The sequence below is a fragment of the Siphateles boraxobius genome, unplaced genomic scaffold, assembly GCF_051911475.1.
Source record: "Siphateles boraxobius isolate OS27281-9 unplaced genomic scaffold, OSU_SipBor_1 25, whole genome shotgun sequence".
Taxonomy (NCBI): domain Eukaryota; kingdom Metazoa; phylum Chordata; class Actinopteri; order Cypriniformes; family Leuciscidae; genus Siphateles; species Siphateles boraxobius.
Window position 1 is genome coordinate 36,235,564 of NW_027508866.1, and position 17,356 is coordinate 36,252,919.

Sequence of the window (17,356 nt, forward strand, 5' to 3'; positions counted from 1 at the left end):
TTATTGTTTAGCATTGCTTTATTAAAACAGTACACTTTTTAAGTCTCGGTGGAATCATATATAAAATGAATTTAAATGTAAATCCTTAATACTCCCCTGTTGAGGCTTAAAATGAGGCGTGTGTTGCATTAGTAAAACAAATAATAATATTGTGCTGCAGTAATAATGTGAAACTGCACTGTGCTAGAGAAAACAATAACAATTCAATGAAATGACATTAAAATAATGACACTTATCAGTTCAGGTATAGTTAATCAAAATTAACTAAATATCTCGACTCCTGAGTGAGCTTCATGAGGAGAAAACCGTTGATTGTGCAGGACACCTGTCTAATCAAACAAGCGCCTCGTTGCTAGGTGACGCGTGACAGATGAAAACAATGTTCTAAAATCGGCTCAAATTCGCTACTTTTAAATTGTTGCCGCGAGTTTTTCCCCCCGCAGGTTAAAGGTGCATTAAATACTGTTTAGACTATACTACAATTCTAACAATAGTGGATTTAATATCAAAATTGTATGTCTAATGTTAACTTGTATGTTTTAAATGTAACCTTCTCCATTTAAATAACTTGTTTAGTTCAAGAATAATTTATGCAGTTTTTAATTATTTATTTGAAAGAATTAAAAGAGTAGTTTTTATCTATCCTTTTATTGTTCAACTGCTTGAGGTAAATACGGAATTTAGAACGGAATTAGTAATAATAAATAATGCTATACTTTTTAGAGAGAGTAATTAAAGTAGCTAATCTAATGACACTGTTGAAACTAGTAATTCATTTATATTTTTAGAGTAACTTACCAAACAAAGAATCACAGATTGAAACGAATTTTCGCCGAACAACAGTAAATGTAACCTTACAAATCGGAGTCCTGATTTTCAGTTATATTACTTGCATTTTAGTATATTAAAAATTATAATAATTTAAAAATGAAACGACCAACAAATGAACACTTAGCTACTAAATATGAAACAGTGAGTATTAAAAATTACATAGACTTTAATTTAGTGTGTAATATAAAATTCCATATGAAGTCATGAACTCATCCAAAATTGAATAATACTATCCTTAAACCAGCCCCATAATCTAGTGATCCATAGATTGACTCCTAAATCAGTCAAATACTGGATCTCAGGTGTCAGCATTTTCCGGCAGAGCTCATGGTACTGCTGGTCAATATCGGTCCTCAGGTTGAATCCTAATATGGAAGCTTTTCCAATGGGCTGCCATGGTTTCATGTGTCTGTCTGTGATGTCCTTCGCCTCCACAGCTCGCCCTCCATCAATGCAAATGGCCTCCATCTCTGCGTTTCTCCTGCGTAGCTCCTTCACATGCTCCTCCATTCGGCTCCGGCCGTACGCCTCCACACGCGCCCAGAAAGTAGCGTTAAAATGCCGATAAAGCTGCCAGTCAGCGCCGCTCCATTGCCGAGCTTGAGTCTTCATCTCCGGGCTCATGAGAGCTACAGACGTGACGTTTCGAGCATTAATCTTAAAAAACAACAAGTCATCCATTTGCCAACATAGAGCATCTTTTAGCAGAATGAGCGACTCCTCAAAGTGCTCCGATATCAAAACATACTGAAAATGCTTTTCGACGTACTCAATCCCTTGTTGAACTCTTGGATCTCCAGCATCCAAATCGTTCTCGAAGCCAAGGTCAAAAAACTGTAGGTTCTTGAGGTAAAACGCGTTGATTCCCTTTGGGTTAAAGTAGCGGTTTGGGTGCGCGAGGAACTCTTTAAATTGGTTTTCTCCAGGTATTCTCCATGTTTGGGGTATGTAAGCTTTGAAGTAGTGAAACATTGACTCAAAAAGCTCTGCAGGATCTCGTATGATGGTGAAGAAGATGGCGTCCGCCGGGAGTAGCTTCTTCACCTCAGGCGCATTGAATCGCATGTGATTGCACACGATATTATAGCATGTCCCCGGCTGGTAGCTCTTCACTTGAGTTCGAATGAAGCTGGATGGGTAGGAGAAGTCATTACTGCTGTCTGGGAGAGCAAACTTTAACTGATTCTTTTCTCCAAAGCGGAGGAGAATGTTCATTAAAGTGCTGCTGGCCGTCTTATGGGTCTTCAGGAACATCAGGTTCAATTTAGGCGCACAGGCCACATCTTCTCTGATGCTTTGTGAATTGTTCCACACTTTAATGTTTGGTGCACATGAGGCCAGAAGTTCACTGAAAAATATACAAAAAATAGAGGATAAAAACTGTGGATCAAAACCTTTCAAAGTTATACATACATTTTGAACAATACCCATTTTTGTCAAAGGACAACTTTGATGAACTTTTTTTACTTCAAATGTTGACTACTGTATGTCGATTTGATTTCGGAGTAGAAGCAAAAATGGTCCTTTAAATGTAATTTATTACATGGAATGAAATACAGCTCTGGAAAAAATTAAAGGAACACTCCACCGTTTTTTGAAATAGGGCTTATTCACCGTCTCCCCTACATTAAGATAGGTGGGCAAAAGCATTTTTGTCTCAGTGCATGCATTGTCTTATGGTGTGTTCACACCGAACGCAAATTTAATTGTTTGCGCGAGTAGATTAAATACAAAGTCAATGCGAAGATACGAATAGACGCATCATTCGCGCCGGGCGTCGCGAATGACGTGAATTGGGCGACTCGTTTGCCGCGAACGTCTTCCGCGCAAGTTGAAAAATTTGAACTCGAGCGAATATTCAAGCGTCTAACTAGACGTGATAGACGCGTATTTGACGCTCTATTCGCGTTCGGTGTGAACATACCATTAGTTTGTCAGCGCCGACGCTAGCTTAGCTTAGCATAATGAATGGAATCATATGTTGTCAGGTGGCATGTCGTGATTAAAAGTGATTAAAAAAAAAAACTAATTACTTCTTGTGGCCTGCGTATTCACAACGAGTACAAATAGCAAGTCAGATTAAGACTGGGCTATTTCCTAGGCTGAGATTGACTAATATAGGGACTATATTAGGTTGAATCACAGGCGAAGCACTGCTGATTGGGCGCAGTCATATCACTCAACACCTGAAATCCCCCAACTTCCGTCAACATACCGGCGTGAATAGTAGCTGGCTATTTTTCCTACAGTAGACATAGTGAATGGCGATGAACATGGCGGATTTTGTGAGAGACGAAGAGGGTGACTTCTCATGGCTATTAAAATGTTATCTTTTGTTCATGAAATGACTGCACTGTGTTTGCTAGCATTAGCCCTAAAACTGTCCCACTCAACCTGAAATGCACTGTCCCACCCAGCCTAAAACTGTCAGGTTGAGTGGGACGGTGGTGTGAATGTAATTTTCACAAATATTTGATACAGTTAGATGATCATTGTTATTAATCTCTAATACACAGCCAGTATAAATCTATGTAAAAGCAAAAGTTTTATTGTTACATCATAAGTGACAGAATTATCAACCTTATAATTCTAAAATAGATTTACACTTGCCGGGTTTACCGTGAGGTCCCAGGAGTCAAGCAATATGAAAAATAACAACTGGACCGCATCTGTGATATCACTCCAATCACAACCTTTATTTTATATCCAATAGACATCCAGCTACAACATAGTAATAACTGTTGTGATTGGCTTACAGAATTAACCCTTTACAGTACCCAAAAGCTTAAGTGTCCCTCTCTACCTGAATTCCTATTGTAAGTACACAACTGCAGGAAATATATCACACTGTGCAAGTGATTTTTGGATATTTTATTACAAAATTCTTACATATTGTACCTTTAATTGTTTTGAGCATTAGGGTTCACATTGGTTGCTAATGATTCAACATGTGGCTTTCTATTTTACAACCTGCCGATACCAATCATCCATCAACAATCATGGGGTCTTAAAGCCATCCTTTTAACTACTCCGATCAGGATTTTTCAGATATAAATACTTTTATTCAGCAAGGATGCATAAAACTGAGCAAAAGTAAAAGACATTCGTTATAGATTTTTTTCTTAAAATTTACACACCGAATGGTCAAAAGTTAATGAATAAAGATACCTCACCTTGTAATCCGCATTATCATTATTTACCCGTGCCGGACATTGAGACGGAATACACGATAAAAAACGGTGATTTTAACGGTGAATAACTGTAAAAATGCTACAGTAAATCGTGTTTATTGGTTAACAGTAAGTTCCCCTATATGATAATGTTAATAACTAAAACTTTATTTTAAAGTAAAATACAGTTAAATTGACAGAAGGGAAAAATAACAAGTCACTGAATAATTTACAGTGAAACCCGTAAATTTACATTCCCAGAATTCCCATGTGACGCTTCAAAAATGTGATGTATTTCTTCTGAAATAACTATGCCCTAGTTTGTTCCAATCAGTGTACATTATGTTTTTATGTTACATGTTGTTAAATGAATGTTTATCGCATAACTTGTAAGTGTTGTGTGTTACCATGATGGTGTTTAGTGTTTGTGTGAAAGTCTTTTATACATTATCATTGACCTTCTCAACTTGTAATGAGCTTTGATTCATCATGTGACTACCTCATCACCATGTGGTTTTAGTGGTTGTCAGTTTATTACAAAGGCACAGAACAGATATTAGTACTTTAATAGGTTGGGAAATAAACGTTATATAACTTAAGTTAAATCTGTAAATCCTTAAATGTTGCTATACTGTATTTTTACAGTAAATGTCTGGCAACCACAGCTGCCGTTTTTTCTACCGTACATTTCACAGATATTTTTTTTTACAGTGAATGGCATGAATAAAATGTAACAAATATCCTGTTAAATTAACAATAAACAAGCTGTGGTTGCCAGAAATGTAAAATACTGTTTCCAGTATTACAGGTCTATATATATTTTACAACTTTCAACCACTTGAAAAATGTTAATATACCGATATACTTGAAAATCAGTTTTTTTTACCTTAAAATACTCTGATAATAACATGGGTGCTCCAATCGCTATAATCGCTCAATTTGCTGATTCCATAATCTGATTTCTTTCTGACTCATGCCTTACAGTGGATAAAAAAGTCGTCACACACCCGTTAAAACAGCTGGTTTTTGTGATGTAAATAAAATCAAACAAATCAGAACCGCTGATAAGACTCAAAATCAAAGGATGCTTCAACTTATATTAGTGTAGGGGTGTGTAGACTTATGCAGTGCGTTATTCCAAGTTTTTATTTTACTTTACTCTCTCAGAAATGTGTCACTTTGGTTTTCGGCATTGCTTGGGTTGTTATTTTTACATTAAATTAGCAAAAGATCTTATATGATTTTTATTTGCTTGGTTTTTTACATCACGTAAACAGCTGTTTTAACAATATATGCTAAATGTAAAACGAAACAACAAAGTGTGCTTACCTGTGTGTATCCAGTGAGGCTGGAGCAATGAAACAGTAGAATCCCATGATGCAAATCACAAAAGCCCCCAAAAACAACTTTTGTATCACTCGCTTCATCATCCTTCCAAACTCTCTTGGACTGTTAACAGGAAATCATAGATAAGATCCCTTTATCTATACATGTGACCGATTGCATAAACCGTAGACTAGTCTTACAAGAACCAAAAAACAAGACTGTTCACTCTCGCTGATTGCTAGTTGGTCAGACTAGTTCTTAAGACGGCTGCTGTGTTGCAACTGATATCAGATCTTTACTCCCTGGAAATAAGATTTAGTAGACATGTTTTGATTTTGTTTGGTATTTGCAAACGAGAGTTTAGCTACATTTGTTAGAGTATGCATTGCTGTTTGTCATAGTGTGGTGGATTTGTATGCACAGAGTCTCTGTATTTGTACAGAAAGTGTTTCTTATGTTTACACATCAAACAGGCGTATGCCAGTGTTTACAAGTACAACTCTTGTTTCACAGTTGCCTTAATCTCATTCCAACACACCTTAAATGTAACATTTACTAACTATATCTAACTATAACTATAAGTGATATGGATGGTTAAAATGAATTATGTTTGCGAGTTTAATGACAGTTCAATCTGTAAATGAAAAACACTTGTAAAAGGAAAGCAAGTCCTTCCTGAATGATAGTTTTTGAAAGGTGTGTCAGACATGAGGTTAATTAAGTTCACATCAAAACCCGTTAAATGTTACTTCCTCGGCTCAAATAATTCTTAATATGATGTCATCATTCCATATGATGTCATAAAAGAGTTAAGTGCAGCGTATACCTGATCAGTCCTTGTTGAAGCATTGCTTTACCACATTAAATCATCTGAGAAATCATGGCCAAAGACAGATAACATAACAGCTCGATCCAATAATTATCCAAATGAGGGACATCTATAGCGCTCTTGGGAACCTGTTCTGCTGTTGACGGAGAAAAACCTCTCGGTTCTTTGTTCTGCTTGGTTTGATGTTTATAAATGATAAATTGTCACTAGAGCAATGGAAAGTCACATTCTGTGATGTAAAGAATCGTCTGATGTGGTCAATACACACACCCCGCTCATGTTGTGTGAGTGAACATTAGACTTGTGTTAAAACCTCGTAATAATCAATAGTTAATTAGGCCTATATATATTTCAGTTTCAGTTACTTTAGTACATGCATGTTACAACAAAAATAAAAATGTGAAATGTTGATAATAATATAATAATAACTATAAGTAGATATGATATGATAATAACCCTGATGACAATTGAATTGTCTATTATCATGGACAATTTGATTTTAGTGTACATTAAAAATATTATGTTTCTTTATGCAGTTTTTTGCAAAACATTGTTAATGATATACTTTAAATAACTGAATTTTATTTTATTAACTATAATAACTACATTTTTTTATTTTGTTTTGACTATAATAACATTTTATTTTATTTATTTGAGCTATAATGACATTTTATTTTATTGATTTTATTTTAACTATAATAACAGTTTATTTTATTTTATATTTACCAATGACATTTGAGATTTTAATGACATTTGATTATATTTTATTTTAATTATAATAACATTTTATTTTATTTTAACTACAATATCTTTATTTTATTTTACCAATGACATTAGACATTTTGATGATTTTATTATATTTTTATTTTAGTTATAACATTTTATTTTATTTTAACTATAATAACAACATTTTATTTTATTTTACCTATAGTAACATTTTATTTTATTTTAACTGCAATAACATTATTTTATTATTGTCTTCTTTTCTTTAAGCTATAATGACATTTTTATATAATATTTTATTTTAACTATAATTACATTTAATTTTATTTTAACTATAACAAATTTTGTTATTTTATGTTACTTTAATGATATTTATTATAATAAATATTCTAATAAATAATTCGTTATATAATAACATTTTATATTATTTTAACTATAATAACTTATTTATTTATTTAGCCCTGATACACTGACGTGCTCGTGTCCGTCCGTCGTTGCGCGGTCACGGGTTTCAGCGGTTTGCTGCACTTGCTTGTTTCCGCCTGAAGGGGCGGAATTTAGATTCTCTCACTTCCTGATCCGGGGAGGGGAAGCTCGTGCGCCTGTTTATCCTCGGTTTTTTATTACGAGCTGCAATTTCATAAGGTAAATCAAACTTAAATTATCCTTATATTTAATATTTAAACACATTCGCTCATGAGGAAAAAGGCTGACCTCGTTATTCGCTCGTGTTTTGCCATTTTGCTCTGAGCAGTTGGTCTCAACAAAGGAGCTAGCAGCTAGTATGCTAATGTCATTGTGTTGTATTGTTACTAAACAATACTTAAATATGACAATGTTATGCCTAATTTAGGTGATTATTATATATACTAGTATAAAAGAACAAATCTAGGTTTATATTTTAAATTGCGTGGGGAATTAACAACATTAGAAGATATGAGAGATGTTAGCACTGTTAGCAGCTGTCATGGCTCCTCCAGTCATTTGCATTTGACTCCATTATTAAACATGTACTCCTTTATTAATCATATTTTTTCACATCTTTGCATAGTTATTCTCTTTACAAAGCCCATAAGCTAATACCAGAGTCACTCATAGGCCCTGCTCATTAAAAAAATGTTTTACAATGTTTGTGTTGAATGACATTTAACATATTAAAAGTAGTTTTTCTAGATCTTTGCATAACGTATGGTAGCTTAATACGTGTTCTATGTCAAAATGAGTAGATATTTTCCCTACAAAATGTAAATCACCATTTAAATCATCCACACATGTGCTTCTTAGACGTTATTCAAATATTTTGTGGTCGATTGGAAGCATCATTCAGTCCCTTGTTCCTCGCCTGACCCTCATGTATGTTCATATTGACTGATTATCCTGTGTTTCTAAGTTTTCAGACTGTGGTCCTGGAGACGGTCCTCTGCTGGGTTACTTGAGCTCGACATGCACTGCTTCCACCAGAGTTTAGAGTTGTAAATAGTGGCTTTTAGAAGAACGGACTAGAGTTTGGATGTTTTAAAGACCCTGACCCGGAAAAAAACGCTCTATTTCCTCGAAGGCTGCAGGTCCAGCGAGGTTTAAGCCATGTCGGACGGACGGATCTACGTGGGAAATCTTCCCATGGAAGTTCAGGAGAGGGACATTGAGGATCTCTTCTACAAATATGGAAAAATTCGGGATATTGAGCTGAAGAACAACAGAGGCACCATCCCGTTTGCCTTTGTGCGATTTGAGGATCCACGGTGAGTCGCACGGCCTCAGAGAGCTCAGGGACGAGGCTTTTTCAGGTGTAGAACGAAAATTAGGAGCACTTTCCTCTCTTCCTCTAGGGATGCCGAGGATGCCGTCTTTGGAAGGAATGGATATGCTTTTGGAGACTGTAAGCTGCGTGTGGAATACCCTCGTTCTTCCGGATCCAAATTTAGTGGACCTGCAGGAGGAGGTGGAGGAGGAGGCGGAGGGCCACGGGGAAGGTTTGGGCCCCCGACACGTAGATCTGAGTTTCGTGTTATTGTAACCGGTGAGTTAAGAGATTTGAGACTCTGGCAGACACCTTCACTTAAATTAACATGACATTAGGGGTGTGCGATAAATATCGACTACAATAATATCGTGATTGTTGTTTTAATGATGTTTGATCTGACATCAAATATGTCCCACACTTTACAAAAACACACACTACGTTATGTAGTCTAGTAGGTTAGACTAGTGCGCTTGTGCATTTAGTGTGCATGCTTTCACTGCATGATTTACTCTATTAAAATGCATTTATAATGCCCTCAATATTCAAAATAAGGGCAAAAATACCTCTCATGTCTTTTATATTTATATTATTTAATATATTTAAAAATCCCTGTAGTCAATAATTTGATCCCTTAAATCATCTTTGATAACCAAAATTACATATTTAAAAGTTTTTTTCTTTGGAAAAAAAATTCTTCATGCCTTAAAATATCTTTAATGTAATTCGACACCCTCGCCTCAGGTTTACAAGTTTACTTTAGTTTACAAGGCTCTATGAATATGCAAATGAGCCCCGCCTCCACTCACTCACTCAGAGATCCACTCGTTGACGATCACACGTTGATCTGATTGGTTACAAGGTAGTTTGTGACGTCAGAAAGACCAGCGATTTCAAACCGTGTTTTTGAGACTGTCTTTGGTTCACTGCAGTTTTAAGGAGGAAATACTCAGCAATGCTGTCGACTTGTGAATTTACACATGGTTTATGTTAAAGCATATTAAAAACACCATATAGGCATATAAACAGTGTTGGGGAAAGTTACTTTAAAAAAGTTATTCATTACAATATTGCATTACTCCCTTAAAAAGTAACTAATTGAGTTAGTTAGTTACTTTTTAGGAAAAGATTTTAAACATGAGGTACTTTAATCGAAGTCACACGAAGAGTGCAGTTTTTTCTCTAAATATCAGCATGATTATAAATGTGATATTGATTTTATACAACAGTTCAATAAACTAGTCGTTAATATTAAGTGACTTGCATTTTAGACACAGTATTTCCTATTTTTGCTCAATTTCGCCAACAAAAATAGTTCGAAACAAAACCACAGGACAGTTTTGCGTCTCTGAGCAACACACAGGTGTTTCCTTACTGAATCAACGAAACGCTTGAATGAATGATTCAATGACTCACTCATTAAGATAGTCAAATGATTCGTTTCTGAATTAATCAGTCGTTTAAATGAATTGGTTGAATGTCAGTGACTCATTAACAGTGACTCGCTGTCTCCTAGTGTCGTTTTTAAATTTTTTAAAATAATTTCAAAATATAAATATTCAGCGTTTTATGTCTAATTAATCCCAACATTATTTCTGCATGTGTAACTGCAGGTTAAATGTATCCATGTCCCTCTGAGCTGCATTAAACAGTCTGTGTAAATGCATCTAAATGCCACTTCAAAAGCAGCTTCTGCATTGCAAAGATGAATTTTGTTGATGTAATTTGTTTGGAAAAGATGATTTCTGTCACTGCTCCGACCTGACCTCCACATAGAATATAAGGAATATCAAAAACTTTAAGAGTCAGCCATCCACTCCTAAACCTAAACACTACAGAAGTTTACCCAACTATGACGACTTCTGCTTCTGAGAACCTTAGAGATGTGAAAAGGGTTTACTCTTTATTAACTGATAATCATAATGAATTGTGAATGCTTGACTTTAATTTAGCAAATGGATGTTAATTTGTTTACATGCATATTACACAAATGTTTACAGCACTTAACTCTGGAAGTGTTTTGTAGATGGGTTGATGAACATAATAAAAACCTTTCTCTGCAGGGCTTCCTCCCACTGGCAGCTGGCAGGACCTCAAAGACCACATGCGTGAGGCTGGAGACGTGTGTTTCGCTGACGTGCAGCGTGACGGCGAGGGCGTGGTTGAGTTCCTCAGACGTGAGGACATGGAGTACGCGCTGCGGCGTCTGGACAGCACAGAGTTCAGATCACACCAGGTGAGGAAACGAGTGTGCAAAATCAAATATTTTCAGTTCGTCCCTCAGGTTTTGTTTTTTATAGGGATATATCATTTTTATGATGGATGGGTGTATTTTTTCGGCCTTCAAAATCTCGCCCCCCAATGATCACATGTTGATCTGATTGGTTACATTGGTGACGTCAGAAACACCAGTGATTTCAAAGCGTGTTTTTGAGACTGTCTTTGGTTCACTGCAGTTTTAAGGAGAAAATACTCAGCAATGCTGTCGACTTATGAATTTACACATGGTTTGTCTTAAAGCACATTAAAAACACCATATAGACATATAAACAGTGTTGGGGAAAGTTACTTTTAGAAACTTATTCATTACAATATTGCATTACTCCCTTAAAAAGTAACTAATTGAGTTACTTAGTTACTTTTTAGGAAAAGTAATGTCACGTCACTTTCGCGTTACTCACTTGGGCTGTGCTTTTTTTATAACAAAAAAGTTCTATTTTTGGGCAAATTTAAAGGCCTTTTCACACAAAAATTGAAATAATAAGGCTGAAGTAAATGCAAATTTACGTGTGTAAAGTGCGCCGCTCAAAAAAACCTTTCAGCTGCTGCTGCCATTCTGGATTGCAGGAGAATAAAGTTTAACACTTACTTCACCAATAAAAACTAGTTCAGCAGCAAGTACTTTGGTAAATGTACACATAAATCACATAAAGTGAGAATAAATGCATAAAAATATTTGTTTTATTTAACATCAATTATTGGAGGTTTGCTTAGTATTCTGATTTTGCATTTCAATGATTTTATTCATTTTGAGGAATACTGAATCTTTTTTTGTGCAAGTGAGAAGAGTAAATTCATGTTAACATTTAGTCCAGAACTACAATAACCATCATTTTCAAACACAACGCCTCTGCATGGGGACAGAAAAGCTGTCAGTCATGGGAAAGCAAAGTAACTTGTGTTACCTATTTGAAAAGAGTAACTCCGATATTTTGTTGTAAATTGAAAAGTATTGAGTTACTTTACTAGTTACTTGATAAAAGTAATCTGATTACGTAACTCGAGTTACTTGTAATGCGTTACTGCATATAAACAACATTAAAAGCTCCAGTTTTATGTCGATTCCTCCTAAACTGTATATGATTATATAATGTTGTTACCCAGTTTTTTTTGGGGGGGGGGGGGGGGGGGGTGATTCTTTTATAGTTTGACTGTTATATGTTTTGTTAAATGTATCAACATGTATTCTTGTAAACTGTTAAAATTCAATAAATACATGTTTATATATATATATATATATAAAAAGCTCCAGTTTGAGTTAGCGACAATACCCCTGATTTAAAGTTCATCCATCTTGTTTGTTGTGCAGGGAGAGACGTCCTACATCAGAGTCATGGAGGAGCGAGGCACAAGCTGGGGTCGCTCGCGTTCCCGGTCCAGGTCTCGCGGACGCTACTCACCCGCGTACCAGAGCAGAGGGTCTCCGCCCCCCCGTTACCGATCGCCACCGCGTCACATGACCCGCCATAGCCCGCCCTCCCGCCGCCCCCCCCTCCAGCATCACAGCCCGCCGCCACGCCACTATCGATGAGCGCCAGCTCCTTTTCTCGGCCGTCACGCCCTCTTTTCCTTTCTCAATTTTGTAATTTACATTCCATTTTAGGAACCCGAATGGCCTTATTCACCGTTCAGTTCATGCGAATATGTAAATGATCATATGGATGATGTGCGTGTGTTTTCAGAACAGATGATGCGGTTGTGATGAATAACCCGTTTTGTCCTTTGTGATTGACGTGAGGTGACATTAAAGACGTGCTGTTTGTGATTAATCTGGTCTATTTCATAAACATGATGATTTTTTTATGATTTGAATAAAAGGCTGGAATTTTTTAAATGTTTCTTTCTGGAATTTCCCCCTATGTGATCTTTTTTCCTTGTCTGTTTTGTATCATGTGATGACTGTATGCATTTTTTTTTTTTTTTCAATTAAAGCATCAAGTCAAATTTACTCCCACTGTGTATCGCGAGTCATTACACACCGCCGTTTTGCAGGAATAACGGAAACAATAACAGATAACGGAGCAATTGGGAGTTAAAAATCAAGTCATTGGGTTATCAGTAATACTTTTAAATAATTAATTAAAATGATGCATTAATGTTAAATGAGCATTAACTAAGATTAAGATCCATTGAATGTTACTTTTGTTTGTCATGGATTTTTCTGTAACAGTTAATATTTTATTAGTTGAGACTAATTATGGTTACTTTAATGAGCCATTTCTCAAACAAACATCAATATCTGAAATATTAAGAGCTCAGCATAAGTTGAGCTCTTAATAGTTCAGATATTGATGTTTGTTTGAGAAATTGCTCATTTAAACCATAAAATGTTCTGTCTTATCTGAGCCATTTGTACAGAAAGACTTTAATCATTTTAATTTCAAGGGTTAGTACCAACTGATCACAAGTGAAGCCCATTACAGGCTAAATGATTGGCACAATCAGACTTTTTTAATTAGTCCCAATAGATATTTTCCATTAGTGTACTGATGTGACACCACAGATTTAATTAGGTTTCAATAAATAACCCAATGTGTTGGATTCTGTACATCAGGATTTGTGTTATAAGTTACACTGACAAAGAGAAAACATGTTAATTTACAAATAATTAAATTCCTCTTTTATTTTGAGCATGCATGTATACCCTTTTGTTATTTTTACTTTCTTTTTTCTTCCTCAATATGTTTTTCTTTAATATCTTTGAATATATATGAATGTTATCCTTAGTTATGGATATAGGCTACAATCAATACCTGATATTAAAAATGTTATTCAAGTTTTTACGATGCTACGGAATTCTTTAGAGCATTCTATGTGAAACGTTTGTATCTTTCGAAATGTTACATGTATATTTTGTTGGAATAAACGTTTTAATAAATAAAAACTGAGCTAATTAACGTAAAAAAAGGACTGCTGGCCAATCAAATCAAAGAAGGCGGGGCTTAGTTTACCCGTCACTCTTCATAGAAACCGCGCGAATTTTAGCTCGGCTTCTGTGTTTGATGGTGAAAGAGTGCGAATGCGAGGTAAGATTTAAATCGCTGTTTTACTATGTAAATGATATACGATCAACCGTTTTATCCAGTGATGTAAACTACTATACTTTCTTGTAGTGGTAGGCAGATCGAGGCTTCGTGAAACACTGAAACAGTTGAATGAATTGTGCCATATTGTGCTGAGGCTTCGAAACACTCCGAGTCCGACACCACAGTGACCCCTAGTGGTCAGAACAGTGTAAATGCAACCAAAAAACGGGCAAAACATGCATAACACTTTTTACAAATCTATTGCAAATTTTTATTAAAAGGAAAATCTTTCAAATGCAATTATATAATCATCTAATAAGATAATAATAACTAGATAATAACTTTTTTGTTATTTTACTGGGGTTTTTTTGTTGAAGCTTGGAAAACTTTGCGAATCATGTTTCCAGAGCGCAGTTCAATCAAACTACCAAAGTCACGTGATTTCAGTAAACGATGCTTCGTTATGTCATAACTGTTTCGACATTTTTAAAAGGTTATAGATCTCTTTGAACCCATGGATCTATGAAAATATGGTTTATTCTTTACTTTATTGATGGGCGCGTTCCGTTGTGAAGCTTCAAAACCTTTGCGAATTATATTTCGAACCGCCGCGTTTCCATTTTCTCTTTAAATTGCGCAAATTGAAATTACGCCCAATGGATAGGCCTACGCATCAATTTCGCAAAAACTCCAATTTATCGCAATAAAGTTTTTACGCTCGCATGAGGTGGTTTTCCGGGATTTCGAAAAATAAATATTTCGCAAAACTGCAGTGGAAACCGTTTTTGCGCATTTACATGTCACCTGGTGTAGATGACGCGGTGTGTTTGGACAGAATAGGAGACAGAGGTCTTTATTAAATTCATAAAAGACAAAAGAATTACTGGAATACTGGATTCTAAACCTCAAAGAAATGCCACAATCAAGACTTCGAAGTCTCCTTTGATTATAAATAATGGTTAGTGTGGTGACTGAGAAGATCTACATAAACCTAACAACGTCCGTTACCATGATGTTTGAAATGACTTCTCGTGAGAGGTAAAATTGACGTTTTAGTCGCATAACATCGGTTAATGGAAAGCCGTCATTTCACAATAGTGTTTTGTCTACATTTAGAAAAAAATCGCAAACATTTTGCGCAAATCTGTAATGGAAACGCTCCTATTGATTCAGAGCGCCTATCGATCAAACTGAGTCACGTGATTTCAGTGAACGATGCTTTGCTTCAACACAACGATATTGATCTCTTTGAACCCATGGATCCGTGTGTCTATATAGTTTATGGATTCTTATCTAATCAGTTATATCAATTTGTTGACATTATATTAATCTCTAATTGGCCTGAACCAAGCTCTCCATAAAACAAAAACAAGACTACAGTAATAAAACAACACATTATACATACTTTTCATATTTAAAGCTACACTGTGTGATTTTTACCCCCATCTAGCGGTGAAAAGGTATATGACCATCCAGTGAATATTAGTTTCTGTTCCTCTCAATTCCGATTTCGTTTTAACTCCTACGGTGGCCAATGTAGTCCAAGATTAGCATGGCTTCCAGTTCGACCTCGTCCATGAGTGAAAGGTGAAGCTTAAATTAACCGTATGTCCCTCTTTGGCTAATGTACTTTCAAGATGGAGGGGCAACATGGCGACCGACATTAGAACCCCCCACCCGTATGTATTTTCAATGGCATATTATACACTCACGAGAATACTTTATTACTTGAACGAAGTAAATATACATTAATGAGCACATATATTTTTGAAAGAACTTAGTGTTTTTAGCTAAGAATAAACTCAAAAAGTTACACAGTGTAGCTTTAACGATATTAGATGGTTTTGTAAGCGGCATTTAATAATAATTAGGCCTACACTTTAAAATTTTGCAATTAGTTTGTAAAGCGTGCTTCTGTTCATGTTTTCGTTGCATTTACAGAAAATAATTTTTCCCTTTAATCGACGCTTCGTTTCTCCCATGCATCACTACCTGAAATCCATTTATATTCTTAAATTATTTAAATACCATTACACCCCCCTCCTAAAACAAAATGGCCTTAAGGAGAGAAGTGAAATAATTGTTGGCCTGCATTTAAAATAAAGTAAAAAATAATGCACATGTATTGTTCCACATCAACAAACATTTTCTGAGGCACATTAAAGACAGTCTGCAAACCAAACACAACTGGTTTCATTTTAATGCACACATGCATTTCCTTGCACGTTTAAAAAGCCTCAGCGACGCTGACAGCTCAAACATGCCAAATAATCCCTATTTAATAATTTAACAAGCAATGCACAGTCTCAAAAATATGTGTCCATCAGAGTCAGCGATGCAGTCTTTGTGTCTGATGCAACACGAGCTGTCCTCGTTCATATAAAGCAAAGAATAAAACGCGTTCAGATGAACATCAGGCCATCAGCTGTCTGGTTTCTCTCTGTTTGGGCCCATGAACTCCACACCTTCTACAGGGATGTCCTTCTCCTTGATGGCTTTCTGTAAACACACATCAGAGCATCAGTGATTGACAGCAGGTTTATAGGAAGCTCAATAGGTTTTGAGGCACAGTCGCACGTGTTTTCTCACCTCCGAGGGCTGATTCACAATCACATACATTATTGTTGACATGCACGTATATGTACCTGAACACACGTGTGGTATTTGTGGAATAATTCGCTGCATGGATCTGCGCTGCGGTCTCCTTTTAGGAATTTCTCGGCAAACCAGCGGTTAAAACACTGATCATATTCGCGCTTGAGCTCCGTGCAGCCCTCGCCGACACTGTTCATCTTCTTATCCCAATGAGACGACACAGTTCACGGGTTGAATGTTGTCTATCAGATGAGATCTCGCTGTTTATTCCGCAATCTCTCTTTGACTTTGCCGAACGATACCACGTGGTCTCACGTGGCGCGCAATGATGACGTCATTTCAGGTCTAACCTGTCGAAAATGTATTTATTCAATGTTGTCTACATTGTATTGCATCTTTATTTCGATGAATATATATATATATAATATAGATATAGAGAGAGAAATATTATTACAGAAATGTTTGTGATATTGGAGTTTTAGACCATTCTCTGTTAATCAATAACAGAAGACGACGTAGAACAATTTCATTCTTCAGAAAAGTAATACATAAAAAAGTATAAAAAAAATGGGAAAGTGCTGAGGGAGATATTTACTGGAAGTAGAACAATTTAGTCAGAAAAACGATAAATAAATAAAATGGAATATAGTTAATAAAAATAGGGAATTGCGGATGGTCTATATTTACTGAAGTAGTAGAACAATTAATTTCTTCAAAAAAATAATAAATAAATTAATAAAAATAGGAACATGCTGAAGGTCAGTATTGAAGAGAGTTTTTTTGTGATGTTATGCATCAGTATTTAATTTCTATCATGCTCGTTTCATTATACATT

At 35.7% G+C, this 17,356-nt stretch overlaps 3 protein-coding genes across 4 annotated transcripts; 1 reads left to right on the forward strand and 2 right to left on the reverse strand.

Annotated features, from left to right (window-relative positions):
- On the reverse strand, positions 1-5,519 carry gal3st1b (galactose-3-O-sulfotransferase 1b). Its single transcript, XM_077242035.1, has 2 exons — positions 5,331-5,519; positions 1-2,179 (listed from the first exon to the last, which is right to left on the reverse strand). Exons 1-2 carry the CDS (start codon positions 5,429-5,431, stop codon positions 1,033-1,035), a joined length of 1,248 nt encoding a protein of 415 aa, XP_077098150.1. The 5' UTR covers positions 5,432-5,519; the 3' UTR covers positions 1-1,032.
- Positions 5,520-7,411: 1,892 nt separating this feature from the next.
- srsf9 (serine and arginine rich splicing factor 9) lies at positions 7,412-12,846 on the forward strand. 2 transcript variants are annotated; one of them, XM_077243827.1, is made up of 5 exons: positions 7,412-7,524; positions 8,270-8,621; positions 8,709-8,899; positions 10,684-10,856; positions 12,210-12,846. In XM_077243827.1, the coding sequence occupies exons 2-5, from the start codon at positions 8,464-8,466 to the stop codon at positions 12,429-12,431; spliced, it is 744 nt and encodes a 247-aa protein (XP_077099942.1). In that variant the 5' UTR covers positions 7,412-7,524; positions 8,270-8,463; the 3' UTR covers positions 12,432-12,846. The 2 variants fall into 2 exon arrangements, with proteins under 2 accessions (XP_077099942.1, XP_077099943.1); XM_077243828.1 differs by having other exon boundaries at positions 7,443-7,524; positions 8,438-8,621.
- Positions 12,847-13,386: 540 nt separating this feature from the next.
- On the reverse strand, positions 13,387-16,840 carry triap1 (TP53 regulated inhibitor of apoptosis 1). Its single transcript, XM_077243831.1, has 2 exons — positions 16,572-16,840; positions 13,387-16,425 (listed from the first exon to the last, which is right to left on the reverse strand). Exons 1-2 carry the CDS (start codon positions 16,716-16,718, stop codon positions 16,348-16,350), a joined length of 225 nt encoding a protein of 74 aa, XP_077099946.1. The 5' UTR covers positions 16,719-16,840; the 3' UTR covers positions 13,387-16,347.
- Between the last annotated feature and the right edge of the window lie 516 nt (positions 16,841-17,356).

Bases quoted from the DNA above. Each gene is read 5' to 3' on its own strand.
- srsf9 (XM_077243827.1), top strand. From the start codon at position 8,464: ATGTCGGACGGACGGATCTACGTGGGAAATCTTCCCATGGAAGTTCAG. The intron at 8,622-8,708 runs GTGAGTCGCACG...CTCTTCCTCTAG, and splicing joins GTGCGATTTGAGGATCCACG to GGATGCCGAGGATGCCGTCT. The intron at 8,900-10,683 runs GTGAGTTAAGAG...CTTTCTCTGCAG, and splicing joins GTTTCGTGTTATTGTAACCG to GGCTTCCTCCCACTGGCAGC.
- triap1 (XM_077243831.1), bottom strand. From the start codon at position 16,718: ATGAACAGTGTCGGCGAGGGCTGCACGGAGCTCAAGCGCGAATATGAT. The intron at 16,426-16,571 runs GTACATATACGT...GTGTGTTTACAG, and splicing joins AATACCACACGTGTGTTCAG to AAAGCCATCAAGGAGAAGGA.
- gal3st1b (XM_077242035.1), bottom strand. From the start codon at position 5,431: ATGATGAAGCGAGTGATACAAAAGTTGTTTTTGGGGGCTTTTGTGATT. The intron at 2,180-5,330 runs GTAAGCACACTT...TATATTTTTCAG, and splicing joins GCCTCACTGGATACACACAG to TGAACTTCTGGCCTCATGTG.